General features: G+C 37.9%; 1 protein-coding gene and 1 pseudogene across 13 annotated transcripts in view; one reads left to right on the top strand and one right to left on the bottom strand.

Moving 5' to 3' along the window:
* NCOR1 (nuclear receptor corepressor 1) overlaps window positions 1–16,882 on the top strand; it is a 157,141-nt gene that overhangs the window by 40,733 nt on the left and 99,526 nt on the right. For all 13 annotated transcript variants that reach the window (XM_027047386.2, XM_027047394.2, XM_027047391.2 and 10 more), the window contains exons 4-6: window positions 905–1,097; window positions 6,233–6,415; window positions 15,874–15,987. In XM_027047386.2, coding sequence (XP_026903187.2) covers window positions 905–1,097; window positions 6,233–6,415; window positions 15,874–15,987 — 490 coding nt within the window. The remainder of the gene's footprint in view (window positions 1–904; window positions 1,098–6,232; window positions 6,416–15,873; window positions 15,988–16,882) is intronic.
* On the bottom strand, window positions 9,244–10,015 carry LOC113595942 (nucleophosmin-like; annotated as a pseudogene).

A 16,882-nucleotide genomic window follows, 5' to 3' on the forward strand; every position in this document is an offset into this window, starting at 1 on the left:
AGCTTGGCCCACAAAGTAAAGTGTTGCTTCTGTAAATACTTTTGTAGGAAAGGGAAAGTGAAATTAATGAACACCCACACGTAGTACTCTGTACAGTACCCCACTGAAAGGAATCAAAGGCAGATTCCTGACTTTCAAGACCCTTACGTACTTGCAGAAACTAGACAGAATGCATATTTTGGAATTTCAAAGCAATGTTACATTTCCACTCAAGACGCTTGTCTTAATAATCCCTCACAACTCAAGTCATTTATGTTTCCATGTACAACTGCTGGGAGATTTGTTTCCTGCTTGTTTTATTATTGGTTCATAATGGTAGTCGCTTTGCCGGTTTAGATCATACTAAATTCAGTTATTATGCCATAGGTTTAAAAACTGTATTTTAGGGGTATCCTTCAGCAACTTAAAATTTTCTGAAAATGGAAATCTTTTGTTATGTCTTTCACTTCTTTACCACTACCATTCTCACCTCCCCTGAAGAAACTTTTCTATTAGAATTAGAAGCTTAGGGGCGTCTGGGTGACTCAGTTGGTTAAGCGTCCAACTTCAGCTCAGGTCATGATCTCACGATTCGTGAGTTCGAGCTCCGCGTGGGGCCCTGTGCTGACAGCTCATTGCTTGGAGCCTGCTTTGGATTCTGTGTCTCCCTCTGTCTGCTCCTTCCTTGCTCATGCTCTTTCTCTCAAAAGTAAATAAAGAGTAAAAATAACTTAATGAAAAAAAGAATTGGAAGCTTAATAGCACTTTATATCTATTCTTCTGGGGTGCAGGAAGGGGGGGCAGGGATTCACTTTAAAAGTACGCATAATTTTCACATTTATTTTAAAGTCCAGCCAGGGGTGTTAGCAGGAAGTTGTACATCATTTAAGAAATTTCAAGTGTTTCTTTTCTTTTCATGTAATAGGCCTCAAGAAAGGAGAACTGGATATGAACAGTTTCACCCAGGGCCATCCCCAGTGGATCATGATTCACTGGAATCCAAGCGGCCACGTCTGGAACAGGTTTCTGATTCCCATTTCCAGCGTGTCAGTGCTGCGGTCTTACCTTTAGTGCACACGCTGCCAGAAGGGTTGAGGTCTTCTGCAGACGCTAAGAAGGTAAATATTTGTTCTCTTACCCTGTGGAGTTGTCGGTCTGTGATGTTTATTTAGCCATATTCGGGCACAGTGCCTAAAAGAAAGTCCGATTGTGCCAGTCTCTCAAGGTTAGTGCTATGGGAAAGTAAAAATTTTGTTAAACAAAACTGAAAACCACAGACCGAGTGCTCCGGCCTTTTAAAGTCAGTACTTTTGCCTTTTTGGTAAATGAAAACAATCTGGGGACTGCTGTAAAGAAAAATTGCTATTGAATAACTCTCAAGCATTTTTGTACTGGCTTGCTGGGCTACAAAATGTGGTCAGTGGTTCTTAAGACAAGCACAGTTTTGTTAAATTCAAATTAAATTTAAGAGGATCCCCTTAAATTCAGTTGCAGTTCATTGACTTGCTATATAAGAGAAAAGACATTTTAGGTGAGGTTTGTCTGTGCTTATAGTTTTTATAAAGAAAAATAAATTGTTCTTATAATTTATGTAAAAAGTAGTTTCTTTAGAAGACTTGCCAGTACAGAGGAAAATTACGTATAGTTCTATATGTTGGAGAGAAATACGTACTTTTAATATATAGCTATATTTTGTGACATTTTTCAACAAAGTATACTGTGAATTTATGAGAAGGTTCTATTAAGATCAAATCTCTTTTCCTCTTGTGTTATTGTTTCTTGCCTTTTGTGAAATACATGTGCGTGCATTATGCCCTTTTTTTGTTGTTGAGTTTTTTTTTTTTAACTGTGTATTTTGCTTACCATTAAATCTGCAGATTGGGAAGTACCTGGCACTTAGTAGGTACTGAATAAATACTTGTTTTAGGAAGAATAAACTAATTTTTTGATACTCTTTTAACAGTGTAGTGTTAACCTTTTTGCGATCCCCGTCCCCCTTCCCATTTTGTTGGCAAATATCTCTTCCCTAATGTTTATTTACCTTTGTGGCTAATGGCCCTTTCCACCCTGATATCAGATAAATAAGTACCCACACTTTTTCTTTGAGTTTTTATGCAGGGAAAAGTGATTTAAGAGATAGTGAATGTGTATGCAATTTGTTTTCAAATAGTTCTGCTAAAGGGAAAAAAAAAAAAGGTAGGTGTGTGGATGTGTTTATAGAGAAAGCAAAAATAGTAAAATGTTAACTAGTGAGCATGAAGGATAAATGCATATCCATTGTATTGTTCTTTCAACTTTTATGTACATTTGAAAATTTACAAAATGATAGGATAGGTGGGGAAAGCTCTAGAAATAAGCTCAACTTCTGGGATTTTTGAGGCCTACCTCCTTGTGTGAAATACATGTGTTATAGTCTATGGGTTCATTAGAAATGTTTTGCAGCATGAACAACAAAAGAAAAAATACAAAGAATAAAAGTCTTCTTTTAAGAAGAATTTATTCAAGGATGAATAAATGACTACAAATGTTATTTATAGCTGTAGAATTTTTTAGCAGAAAGGGATCTTCAAGTCTCATTCATTAAAATGTGACATGTTGGATCACTGTACAACCTATTTCCATTTTATAGTAGAGAAAACAGATGTTAGGCAAAATTAAGCAACCTAGGTGGTGCCTCCTGAGTTGGAGTGAAAACCCATGACCCCTGACCCCTGACCCCTGGTCCTGCTTCCCCCCCCCCCCCCCAAGCTGTAAACCATGACTTTTTTTTTTTTTTTTAGAAGTAGGGATTTTGAAAGAATTAGTTTGGGGTTTTTTTTAATGTTGCTAAGCTCAGGTGTATCTTTTGTAGAAGAATTAGACAAGCTTGAAGGAGAAAGTTACTTTACAGCCTCATCAGTTAGAAATTGTTGTTAACTTTGTGATAGTTGGGTGGGTAATTTAATATGCTGGCTTTGTACATTGTTTATAACTTTATTTTTGCTTAAGTGCTTCATGAGCTTCTTTTCGGGTCAGTAAGTTTGCAACTGTATTTTTAGTGGTTACTTAGTATTTCATATATGGATATAAAGTAATGTGTCACACATGTAGGTTATCTGTTAGTTCATTAGAGCAATGACATGGTCTTTAGGCTGATTTTTTTGGTGTTCATTCTTATTTATTTCCTTAAGGTAAATTCCTGTTAGTATAATCAATTTCTGATCAGAGTTGGCATGTTTTTCAGCCTTTTGTATTTCCAGATTGTCCCGCCAAAGAGTAGGACTGATTCTTATTCTTGACAGCAGAATGTAGGGTGCCCAATTATTGTGCTAATGCCACAGATTTGCTGCTATTTAAAAGACCATTGTTAATCGGATAAAATTTTAACTTGTATTTATTTGCTTCTTACTAAAACTTGCATTTTTCATTTGTTTATTGGTTATTCATTTTTCCTATTTTGTAAATTGTTTTTCCTATCTGTTCATTTTTCTGTTGGTCAGTTTTTGATTTTATACTGAGTTGTAGAGTTGACATTTTGGAAATGCTTTTTCTCATTTGCTTTTAAATTTGTTACTGCTATCTTGATAATCAACAGAAGACTGTTTATTTTAATCCATCAGTCTTTGTTTCTTCTTTTTTTTTTTTTATTAATATCTTTTGCTGTTGGCTTTTCTGAGCCCAAGATTGCGTGAATACCTTGTTTTGTTCGCTTGAGGCTCATTGTGATTTGCTAATAAAGCTCATGTAAATGTTTGCTGTCATTTGGCTTTTATTGTGATATAAGATAAAAGGTAGGAATCTAACTTTCTTTCCTCAAAATTGCTATCATTATGTTCCAACACAAGATTAGAAACTCCATGAAGGCGAGTATCATGTCTGTTTCATTTACCCCTCTGCCTAGTGCCTGCACATAGTAGGCACTTAAGGAATTGTTTTGTTGTTAAGTGTTTAACTAGAAGGCAAGTCTGTGGAAAATATTGCTTTGTACTAGTAGTTCTTAGCGTGTGCATCAGATCACCTGAGGAGCGTTTGCAAAATCTGCAGTTGAAATACCTGTTTTGCTATTTTACATGTTCCATAACACACATGAACTCATTTGCATATGGCAGGAGAATGTGTTATATAACGAGGTCTTGGTGGTTCATAAATGATTTTTCTCTGCACGTTAATGTTTCAAAAGCTCTCAGGATCAAGCTGTCCCATAATTAAAAGAAGTAGCCTTCATGATGTCTGAAGACCTTGAGAAGATTCGAAAATTATTTCATTCAAGAACTGCTCTGCTTTTCACTGTTAAGCTAACTAGTGGAGATTCAAGTGTCGAAAAGAAAATGTGAAGATACTATCTCCTATGTTTTTTTCTGTATTTTTTTGTTTTTAAAGGTTGATAAAGATGGTTATGCCCTCAATTGTATTTTTATTTTTTATTTATTTTTTTTAGTGTTTATTTATTTATTTTGAGAGAGAGAGAGAGAGGGAGAGACAGTGATCAGGGGAGGGACAGAAAGAGAGGGAGAGAGAATCCCAGGCAGGCTCCATGCTAACAGCGTAGAGCCTGATGAGGGGCTCGAACTCACAAACAATGAGATCATGACCTGAGCCAAAATCAAGAGTCGGATGCTTAACCGACAGAGCCGCCCAGACGCCCCTCTATTTTTTTTTTTATTTTGATGAAACATACTGTTTTCTGTTAGAAGCAAAAGACTTCAGGGATTTACATCTTAACAGCAGAAGCATGAACTACAGAGTTTGAATCGAGCAAAGATCGTAGGCTGATGGCAAGTGATATTGGGGCTTCAATATATTATTACCTCTGTTAGAATTGTTACTGTTTTTGTTAATGCTCTGCATACAAAGTTGTACAGGTTTTAATAGCCACAATCCTATTTTCCCCAGAAGTTTTTTTTTTTTTTTTTAAGTTTATTTATTTATTTTGAGAGAGAGCGAGCGATAGCAGGGGAGGGGCAAATAGAGTGGAGGACAGAGGATCTGAAACAGGTTGTTTGCTGGCAGCACCAAGCCTGATGCGGGACTCGAACTCACAACCATGATGAGATCATGTGCTAACTTGAAGTTGGACACTTAACCAACTGAGCCCTGGATCTTATATTTAGCATATACTATTACAGAATATGAGATTTTTCAGAAATACACATATTTTAGCCAAAATCTCTGTTCCAAGTTGTTTTGGAGCAACTATCCAAGTATAGTTGTGTGCATTCTTTGTTAGAACTACTGATTTCTCATAGTTACTTAGTCATTATATTTAATACTCTTAGGGCTGTATTGTCCTATGAACTATGCTCATTCTAGGGTTCTTAAAGCCTGCAGAAAACTAGTGACTTAATCCAAAATTTATCTTTGGGGCGCTTGGGTGGCTCAGTTGGTTAAGCCAACACTTCATCTCAGCTCAGATCTTGATCTCAGGGTAGTGAGTTCAAGCCCCTCGTTGGGCTCCATGCTGGGCACAGAGTCTACTTAAAAAACAAAAATTCATCTGCTTTACAGTATTGCTTATATCTTCACCTTAGACTGGAGATTAATAGCCTGTGTGTGTGTGTGTGTGTGTGTGTGTGTGTGTGTTGACAAGGTGGTTGGTTTTGGGTGGAGGGCTTTTATTCTGATTGGAGGTGGAATGGAATGACATATTTGGCTTAATCGAGGTTATGTGCGCTGCAGCATGGGCAGATTTACCTGCCCTTTATAAAGGCAGGCCTAGGTGATAGCAACAAGAAAAGTGCTAGGTCATTTCTCTGACTTCCGTACCTGATTATTCGCCCTTGGAAAGTCTGAGAAGTTTTTGTTAGGAACTCTTGGCTGTATCATAGCTGTTAAGCTGGGTGGACACACAGCTTTTGCATGGAGTTTATGACTTTTCCAGCCTGCAAGTTCAGACCTTTTGAAGAACCATCATAAGAAAATGGTTAAGAAACGGTATCTTCCTTTTTCATGATTGCATTACTGTTTCCCCAGATATTCTCTACAGTCTCAGTATTGTGACATTCAAGGCTATTCAGCCTTTTAGCCACCTCATTCTAAATAGCTTTTAGGATATTCAGAATAGTGAATGATACGTGTAGACCGTGATGTATAAACGTCAGTGGAGTGGAGTGTGTGTGTGTGCATGTATGAAAATTGCTCCTGTAGGACACCAGCTAGAGAAATAGCGTTTATGATTCTGCTGTGTCTTAAAATAGACTTGTTCAGCTAAGAGAATCTTGATGTTAATATTGGCTATTAGTGAGGAATAAATTGTTCTTGACTTTCTTCTCTAAAGGATCCAGCATTTGGAGGCAAACATGAAGCTCCATCCTCTCCAATCTCTGGGCAACCTTGTGGAGATGATCAGAATGCTTCACCTTCAAAACTTTCAAAGGAAGAGTTAATACAGAGTATGGATCGTGTAGACAGAGAAATTGCAAAAGTAGAACAGCAGATCCTCAAACTGAAGAAGAAACAAGTAAGTGTTTGATTTTACTGATATTTTATCGATATTCTGAGAACATATGTTTGTCTTTCTAAAGAAGATAATGCTGACTTTTCCATAGTTTTCAACTTTCTATGAGTGGAATCAAGCCTGTATACTCTTTGACTTGCCTTTTTTTTTTTTTTTTTTTTTTTTTTGCTTTTACGTTTCCTGAGTTGCATCCATTCGTGTTCCCTGCTGTATTGTCTGACCGTGTGATTCCAGATAGCAAAACTTGTTTGTCCATTCTATTTTGGATCTTATTGGATGGGTCGTTCCTAGATTGTTGCTACTTCAGTGCCGTGGTGCTGTGTTTTTGGTTCACGTGTGAATAGATTTTCGTGGGCACGTGCCCAGGAATGGCATTGCTTGACTCGAGAGTATGCACTTCTCTGAGTGTGTATTAGATGATACCGAACGTGCGAAAATGGCAGTGCCGTTGGCAAGATGTACAGGTTCCAGTTTGTGCAAATGCTTGTCCTCACCTGATGAGTTTTTTGCAGTTGGGTGTGAAATAGTTCTCCCTGAGGTTTTAATTTGAATGTGCTTGTTTAGGTATGAGAGCTGATTTTCATTTGTTCATGGGTTATTGGTGTTTCTTATGCGGATTGTTATTTTGTCATTTTTTTTCTTTTTTTATTTAAAAAAAAATTTTTTTTTTTAACGCTTATTTACTTTTGAGACAGAGAGAGACAGAGCGTGAGTGGGGGAGGGGCAGAGAGAGAGGGAGACAGAATCCGAAGCAGGCTCCAGGCTCTGAGCTATCAGCACAGAGCCTGATGTGGGGCTCGAACTCACGGACTGTGAGATCATGACCTGAGCCGAAGTCGGACGCTTAACCGACTGAGCCACCCAGGCGCCCCTTTGTCATTTTCTTAATTGTAGTATTTCCTAAAGTGTCTTGTCAGTTAATGCCTATGGCAGCTATGTCCTCATTTGTGGGTTGTCATTTTGCTTTTTGGGGAAGGGAGGATGGAGGTTTTTGTATGTTTGTTTGTTTTTTGTTTTTTTTTTTGATACTGAAATTAAAAAAATTCACATAGCAGAATATTCATCCTTTGAAAGTATACAGTCTGTTGGCTTTTAATGTATTCATAAAGTTGTGCAGCTATCACCACTGTATAATTCCAGAGCATTCTTATCGCTTCAAGAAGAAACCACATATCTGTTAGCAGTTACCCTCTATTTCCCCCTCTCGCTGACCCCTGGCAACCACTAATCTGTTGTCTCTATGGATTTTTATCTGGACATTTCGGGTAAATAGAATCCTATAACGTGTGACATTTTTTGTCTTGCTGCTTTCATTTAGCATGTTTTCAAGATTCATCCATGTTCTGTCATGTATCAATACTTCATTCCTTTTTATGGCTGACTAAAAACTCCATTTCGTGGAGATACAATGTATTGTTGATTCATTCATCAGGTGGTGGACATTTGGGTTGTGTTCACATTTTGGCTGTTTTTGGCTCTTATGAGTGCTGCTGCTATGACATTCATGTACACGTTTTTGTGTCGACATATATTTTTCTGTTCTCTTGGATATATACCCAGGAGGGAAATTGCTGGGTCCTTTGGTAAATCTGTGTTTAAATTTTTGAGGAACTGTGAGAATGTTTTCCGAAGTGGCTGCACCATTTTACATCCCCCCAGCAGTCTTTGAGGGATGGTTACACTTGCTCTACTTCCTTGGTAACACTTTTTTTTTTTTTTTTAAACATTTATTCATTTTTGAGAGTGAGAGAGACAGAGCATGAGGGAGGGAGGGGCAGAAAGAGAGGGAGACTCAGAATCCGAAGCAGGCTCCAGGCCCTGAGCTGTCAGCACAGAGCCCGACGCGGGGCTTGAACTCACGGACCGCAAAATCATGACCTGAGCTGAAGTCGGATCCCCATCCGACGGAGCCACCCAGGCACCCCTACACTTTTATTTATTTATTTATTTATTTATTTATTTATTTATTTATTATTTTAACGTTTATTTCTGAGACAGACAGAGACAGAGCATGAATGGGGGAGGGGCAGAGAGAGAGGGAGACCCAGAATCTGAAACAGGTAACAGGCTCTGAGCTGTCTGCACAGAGCCTGACGCGGGGCCTGAACCCACGGACCGTGAGATCATGACCTGAGCCGAAGTTGGACGCTCAACTGACTGAGTCACCCAGGCGCGCCTACACTTTTTTTTTTTTTTTTTAAATAGCCATCCTAGTAAATGTGAAGTGGTATCTCCTTATGGTTTTGATTTTAATTTCCTTAATGATTAATGGCGAATGCCCTTTCATGTGCTTGTTGGACTTTTTGTGTATTTTCTTTAGAGAAACATCCAGATTCTTTCCCCATTTTTCAGTTGGGTTGCCTTTTTATGGTTGAGTTATAACAGTTCCTTACTCTGGATACGCAGATACGTGATTTGCAGATTATTTTCTCTCATTCTGTGAATTGTCTTTTCACTTTGCTGTTAGTGTCCTTTGGTGTAAAAAAGGTATCCCCCCCCCCCCCCTTACTTGACTCATTTAAGTATTTATTGAGCAGCTAGGGAGATACGAAAGGTGATTAAAACATGGTCAAAGAGCGGAGTCAAATGCACAAGTCCCAGAAAGCAAAGTATAAGGTTCATTGGATCACAGCAGTCAGATGAAAGTGCTTTGGGAAATCAGGAGGGAGATTGCTTCCAGCCTGGAAGGGGGGTGTGGGTGGGTGGCAAACTGGGAACGGGGATTGAAATTAAAATAGAAAACTTTCGTCTAGATTGTTGATTCTCAGTGGAGACTATATTTGTCTCTCTTTTTCCTCTCCCCATCTTTGGGCTTAATTTACCAAGACCATTCAGCAAGCTTTTTCTAGACTTGCTTGCATTTTTGCTTTAATGTCTTCTACAGAAATAGATCCTTTTGCTGTTTTAAGACTTTTTTCCTCCTCCTTTTTTTTTTTTTTTTTTTTTTTTAAAGGATTCATGACCTTTTGATCTTGGTGTTAATGATTTTGAGTCTTTTCCATCCCGGTTTGATAGTTTGGGGCCTTTTAGGCTGGAGTATTGAGTATAGATTTCTTCACTGGAGCTTTTTCCTCAGCCTCCTCATCCTCATCAGCCAGTTTCACTTTTTCTTCTGTGGAAACTTGGCTGTGACGTACAGGGGCAGATCGCTTTCCAGATATGCTTAGGAGTTTCACACTTTCATCCTCCACAGCTCCGAGGTGCTGTCCACATGTGCAGGCCCTGAACTACATTTAGATCACAGGTGGTAGTATTTCAAAGCCCCCAAGGGAAAAACCATTGGCTGTACAGATGTTTCCAAGTTGCAGTGTTACTTCAGTTGAACTGCCTTCATAATTCATTGCCGCTGCTTCAACAATGTGCAATTAATCTTTTGCATCGGCCCCCAAACTGACCATTCTTAAAGGTAGTTGGTGCTCATTCTCATCATAATCCATTTTAAAGTGATAATCTTTGGCCTTTGTTGGCCTCACAACTGAAAAGATATTTCTGGGGCCTCACGGGGTTCATGTCTCTGTCCACTGAACCTTCTGTGGGGTGGGAATCTTGTGTGGGAGAGGGGGCAGCCAGAGGTAAATGACTCCTGTTCCAGAGAACAGCCATGTAGGACTGAATCACACCAGGCCAAAAGTTTTTATTTTTTTATTTTTATTTATTTATTTATTTTTTAAAATATTTTATTTATTTTTAAGACAGAGAGAGACAGAGCATGAGTGGGCAGAGAGTGAGGGAGACACAGAATCTGAAACAGGCTCCAGGCTCCGAGCTGTCAGCACAGAGCCCGATGCGGGGCTTGAACTCACAAACTGCGAGATCATGACCTGAGCCGAAGTCGGACGCTCAACCGACTGAGCCACCCAGGCGCCCCCAAAAGTTTTTAATTGTGAGGAAGCCCGGTTTATTTTTTCTTTCATTACTTGAGCTTTTGTTGTCCTGTCCAGGAAACTGATGCATAATCTAAGGTCCCACGAGGATTTATTCCTATACTTTCTTCTGTAAATTTTATTGTTTTAACTCTGATATTTAGGTCTTTGAGCCTAATTGTGTTTTTGGTGAACAGAATTTGTTTATATTTTATATGAGACTACCCTGGGATCATTAAAATAGTTGACTAGTTGTCTTTTTCAAATCTTCATAGTTTTGCTTTTTACATTATTCTTAATGCACCAAAAATTGACTTTTTTATGTCTGTCTCAAGGTAGGGGGTCACATCTATTCTGTTATCTATGGATAATTGCAAAGTTCGTCCTTTCCCAACTGCCCTGCCATTTTACCTCTATTATAATTCAAGTTTACATCTATATATGTGTTGATTTCTGGGTTTTGAAAATTCTTATTTATTGCCCTCTTCGTGGTATTCATGCAGAAATACAATATATATTCTCCTAACTACTAGAGCTTTATAATAACTCTTTTTTTCCAGTGAGGTAAGCCCTACTTCTAACGGCATGTTTTAGCTCTTTTAAATTTTTTACAATCTCATGTAACTTTTAGAATCACACTTTTTGGTTCTCCAAAACATCTTTTTGGAATTTTCATTGGAATCATATGGAATACAGAGATCAATTTGGGAAGGATGAAATCTTTATGACATTGAGTCTTCCAATCCATGAACATGGTGTATCCATTTATTTAGGATGTCTTTCATGTTTTGTTACTTTCTGTCCATAAACAATCTATATGCCTTGCATTTAATTAAACTCTAGGCACTTTATATCTTTGATGCTCTTATTAATAATATATTTTTTAAATTACATTTTTTGTTGCCTTTGACATTTTTATATAGACCAGAAGTCTTCCTAAATTATCCTTTTATTGCTGATTTCTTATTTGTAGATTCTTCATATCAGTAGTTAACAACAGCAGTAGCAACACAGTTTTGTTTCTCCTTTCCAGTCCTTAAACCTTTTTCTTAATCAAAAAAAATTTTTTTAAGTTTATTTTTGAGAGAGAGAGCAAGAGAGAGCCTGTGTGTGTGTGTGCGCATGCGCGCGCGCGCAAGCAGAGGAGGGGCAGAGAGAGAGGGGGACAGAGGATCCAAAGTGGGCTGTGCACTGACAGTAGAGAGCCTGATGGCGGGGCTTGAGCTCGCAATCTGTGCCATCATGACCTGAACTGAAGTTGGATGCTTAACCAACTGAGCCACCCAGGTGCCCCTTTTCCTTACTTTTCTATTGCTTTATTGCTCTGGTTAGGACTACAATACAGAGTCGAAAGTGGTTATTCTACTTTCTACATTTCTACTTTTAGAAGAATACCTTTACTTTTTGCCACTGATTTTGATGTCAGTTTTTTTAGACGTCTTTCATCAGGTTGGGAAATAACCGTTGGATTCTAGTGTGCTAAGAATTAAAAATAATTTTTTTTAATGTTTGTTTTTGAGAGAGAGAGCACGAGCAGGGGAGGGGCAGAGAGAGAGGGAGACACAGAACCTGAAGCAGGCTCCAGGCTCTGAGCTGTCAGCACAGAGCCTGACGTGGGGCTCGAACTCATGAACTGTGAGATTATGACCTGAGCTGAAGTTGGACCCTTAACTGACTGAGCCACCCAGGCGCCCTAGTGTGCTAAGAGTTTTAAATGATGAGGGAATGTTGAATTTTATCAGATACTTTTTTTCCCTTTAAGTTTGTTTATTTTGAGACAGAGACAGCACGAGCAGGGGAGAGGCAGGAAGAGAGGGAGAGAGAGAATCCCAAAGCAGACTGCGCTGTCAGCACAGAGCCCGACACGGGGCTTGAATCCACGAACCATGAGATTGTGACCTGAGCCGAAGTCGGACACTTAACTGACTGAGCCACCTGGGCACCCCTAAAGTTTATTTATTCTTAGAGAGGCAGAGAGAATGCCAGGGGGGAGGGGCAGAGAGAGGGGAAGAATCTAAGTAGGCTCTGCACTGTCAGCACAGAGCCCGTGTGGGGCTTGAACTCATGAAACTGTGAGATCATGACCTGAGCTGAAAGCAAGAGCTGGACACTTAACCAGCTGAGCCATTCAGGTGCCCCCCGGTTCTCAGTTTTTATCCTGTGTATTTTTAGTCTCCTATTTTAGGTTTATACAAGTTTATGGTTGTTATTTTCCTGGTCAGTGAAACCTTTTATTGTAAGACAATGACATTCTATCTCTTGTAATGCTTTTTACCATAAAATTTGTTCTGCCTGGTATTGACATAATTAGATCAGCATTCTTTTGGTTGATATTAGTTTGTCTTGTTTCCTCCCTTTACTTTCTGTGGTTTAAGGTATAGCTCTTATATATGTATATAGCTGGGTTTTGTTTTCTATCTACTCTGACAACCTGTCTTTCCACAGGATAATTTACTTCTTTTAACCTGATTATGATGATTGGTAATATCTCAATTGTTTTTATTATATACTGTTGTCCTGTCTTTTTTATGGTTTCTTGTTTGTTTTTTTCTAATCCTTATCTTGGATTATTTGTCTTACTACATTTTCTTCTACCCCTCTAATTTGTATTTCATACACTACTTATATTGTTTATAATGGCTCCCCTCAAACTTACCAGCCTATTTAACTTGAAGCCTAAAATTAAATTAGTATCTTAATCATACTCGAGAAGCAAGGGGACATAGAACTTCTTGAGTCCTTTCTCTTTTCTCCCAGCTTTTATGATACTTCTGCCATTTTTTTCTAGTTCTTCCTTGTTTTATTTCAAGCACCAAAGACATTATTTTATACAGTCAGTGTTCATTTAGGTTTACCCACTTGTCTGTCATCTTATTTGCTCATCATTCCTTCTTGCAAGACAGATCTTCCTTGTGGGGTTGTGTGTTTCTGCTTGAAGAACATCCTGCAGAATTTCCTTTAGTGAGGATCCATTAGTTGGCAGATTTAGTATTTAGTTGTGGAGACCTAAATGTCTTTTATTTATGCCATTTATTGAAAGGTGTTTTTATTTGGTATTTGGTTCTTTTGTACCAGCACACTGTCTTCTGGCTTCCACTGTTAAGACATTGGCCCTTGGTCTAATTTTTATTCTTTTGTGGATAGTGTGCATCTTTTCTCCGGCTGCCTTTAATATCTTTGTGTGCTGTTGTTTTTATTATGATGTATTAGGAGTGTGTTTTTGCTTGTATTTTATTTATTTATTTATGTTTTGGGGGGGGGCAGGTGAGAGAGTGGGCAAGAGAGAGAATCTTAAGCAGGCTCCACACCCAGTGTGGAGCTGTAACACAGGGCTAGATCTCATGACCAACTGTGAGATCATGACTTGAGGCGAAATCAAGAGCCAGATGCTTAACCTACTGTCCAGCTTAAGATTCATTGGGCTTCTTGAATGTGTTAGTTTTTAATCTGTTCTGGAAAATTCTGAGCCATGATCTGTTTTTTTTTTTTTTTTTTTTTAAACAAAATCCTTTCCTGTGGTTTCTTTGTTCTCTTCTCAAATTCCTCTTAGATACAACATCTTATCACTCTTGTGTTCTGTGTCTTTTTATTGTTTTTTCTTTCCCAGTTGGTTGCTTCTTTGGGCTTCACTGTGGGCAGTTTCTTCACTTCTGTTTTTCAGTTTGCATTTCTCTTTTCAGTTATATCTAATCTGTCAAATATATCTTTAGTTTCACTAATTTTTGTTGTTGTTGGAATTTCTTTTAGGCTAATTTTTAAATCTCATGTAAAAAAGATTACCTTGCTTTAGAACAATGTTAAATAAACAGTCTTCTTTATTGAGTCCTATTAAATTTATAATAATGTGTCTGACAGTTCTTTTAAGTCTTAGTGGGTCTGATTCTGCTGGGTTGGTCTTATCTGGTCTTTTCTTTAGTTTGTTCAGTTGTAAAATTGCAATAATACAGTTAACAACACCAGCTACCTTATGTGATGGTTGTATGAGTTGTGATCATGAATATATTGTTTAATTTAATGTGGCATATAGTAAATGCTCAATGATGTGTAACCCATTATCATAATTAAAAAATATATTGCATGACCATTATGAGGTGTATAGGAACTACAAATTTTATTGAGAAATGTAAAGAAACATAACATAGATGCATAGAAACAGTGTTAATAATGTTAATTAATAATAATACCATTAACACACAAAATTGTATATGTTTTATACAATTCAAAAATTCAACTAAATATGTTAAATTTGCAAAATTATTATAAACCTCTTGTATGAAAGAACAAAGTAAGTGAGGAAAAGTTTATATTTTTTGTTTCGTTTGTTTTTAGTCTTCCTGTTACAGTGGTTTTGTCCCAGGGCTACTTCAGTACTCAGAACAAAATGGGATTTCTGGAAGTTGGTTTTTCCTTTCTCCACACCTACTTAACAGGGACCCTCAAAGAAGGCTTCTGAGCAAAGCTAAGAAAGAATGGTTGAGGAACTTAACCCCATAAACATGATCACACAACTCCAGATATCTGTCTTTTACTTATAAAGATAGCAGCTTGCAAAAGTACTTTGAATTCCAAGGTGGAAGTGGTCCTTGAAGCTTGTCTCTTGGAGGAATTTTATCCTTAGGTTGGGTGTGATCTGACCTAATTGACTAGGAGTCTTGATCTGTCTTTGTAGCACAGTTAAAATTTTCCTCTAGGTTTTAGTAGACATAACATCTTCACCCAATGTCTTTTCTGTCGTCTTAGCCAGTAAACTTATATTCACAAGACTAATCCTAGAGCATTTACTAGGTGTCAGGCCCTGGCTTAAGTGCTGAAAAATAAAAAGCAGTGAACCAAGCACAGTCTCTGCTTGCTTCAGTAATAATTGTAGGTAATATTTATTGACTATTTATAGTTGTAATGTGCTTGATATATATTGAGTTACTTAATTTTCTCCAAAATCTACCTGATAGATAGGGTTAATGTTTCTACTTTACATATGAGTGGCTTATATATTTGTTCAGGATTGAAGAAGTTGAGACCTAGAAAGGACCCTTGGATCACAGTGCTCGTAAGAGTTGACCCGAAGACTCAAACTCAGGCAGAGTAATGCAGATAGCTTTCTGTTTTGTAACTGTACCCAAACTTGTAGTTTTGCCAGGGCCTCTCGGCTACAAAATATAAAGGCTGAGCATGGTCCTGTTCTGAGTTGAGGATTAATCTGTAAGTGCTGTGCGGCCCTGCTCTTCCTGTCAGATGTTAGCGCACACTGTGGATCTGTAACACATAAAAGTGTTTTTTCCTGTGCTATAAAAGGTCATTGTGATGGAGGTATCTGGGGTAGCTTCATATGTTTAGTTTCTCTTGGGTTTTTTTGCTTTAAATTTATCAGAATTCAAATATACAAGGATTTCTCTAATGATTATGTTACTTAGTTCATAGTCAAAATAAGTCTGATTGGATTTGTTAGAACCCTTGGGTCCATTAGACCCTAGTAGATTAAGAGGTTACCCTATAGATTCAGCAAAACATTGCTCAGTAGCATGTGTTATCTCTGGCGATTAATTACTGGTAGGGGTGACGTACATCAGATGCCTGATTCTTTCTTTCTGGGTCTCTTAGCAACAGCTCGAAGAAGAAGCAGCTAAACCTCCTGAGCCTGAGAAGCCTGTGTCCCCTCCTCCCGTGGAGCAGAAACACCGCAGTATTGTCCAAATTATTTATGATGAGAATCGGGTAAGCTCCTGCCATTTCTTACGACACACAGGCCTTTAAAAGCACTTGACTGTGCCTTGTAAAATTCTCATTGTGTTCTGTGGTAATGTTAATTGTCTTAAAACCTGATTTCTGTCATAATTTTTAATGTTCTTAAACTTTGACTAAAGCTTGATGTTTTTTCCTTATAGACCAAAAAAAGTTGATTGCTGTGTCTTAAATTAATCTTTCACTTATATACTATATTGCATAAATGTTAATGAGAATATAATTTTATCAACTAAGTCTCTCTCCTATCATATAAAATTGGCAAGCAAGTTTGTAGCACGTAATGCAAAACAAGGCATTATTCTGTAGTTTTTCACTTTATAAGGGACATTTGATGCCAAATACTGATACCATCCTATTAGAGATGGGTCATTGGATATGGAAATAATGTGCATTATCAGCTTTAGAATTGATAGCTGGGCTGTAGTTTGAATCTTAATAAAGTGTGAGGCCGGTGGCTTTTAGGTAGACTTTGCTATTTTAAAACAATTTTTTCTTTCATACTCATAATTAAAAGTATTCATTGATTTAGGGAAGCCAGGCCTCAATTCTGTGAGTAACTTTGTAATGTCAAAGTTAGTTTTGGGCTGGAATCCAGCCCAGAAAGCTAGCAGTTAAATGGAAATTGATTTCACTGTAATATAAAGCAAACTTTCCAACAGAGCTGCTTAACACTGGGCTTCCAGAAGTTCCCAGTCTAAAAAAGAATATGGTTTAAGTACTGCTGCAGAGAATCAGCTTGTGAGCTGAAGATGATCGATCCATAAGGTAGAAGTTGAGATTGTTGTTTCAGTTGATTTACTTTGTAGTGAGTGGAGTCATCAGGATCAGTACATTTTACACAGGCAGCCTACAACTTTATAATAGC

This window comes from Acinonyx jubatus, chromosome E1, assembly GCF_027475565.1.
Source record: "Acinonyx jubatus isolate Ajub_Pintada_27869175 chromosome E1, VMU_Ajub_asm_v1.0, whole genome shotgun sequence".
Taxonomy (NCBI): Eukaryota; Metazoa; Chordata; class Mammalia; order Carnivora; family Felidae; genus Acinonyx; species Acinonyx jubatus.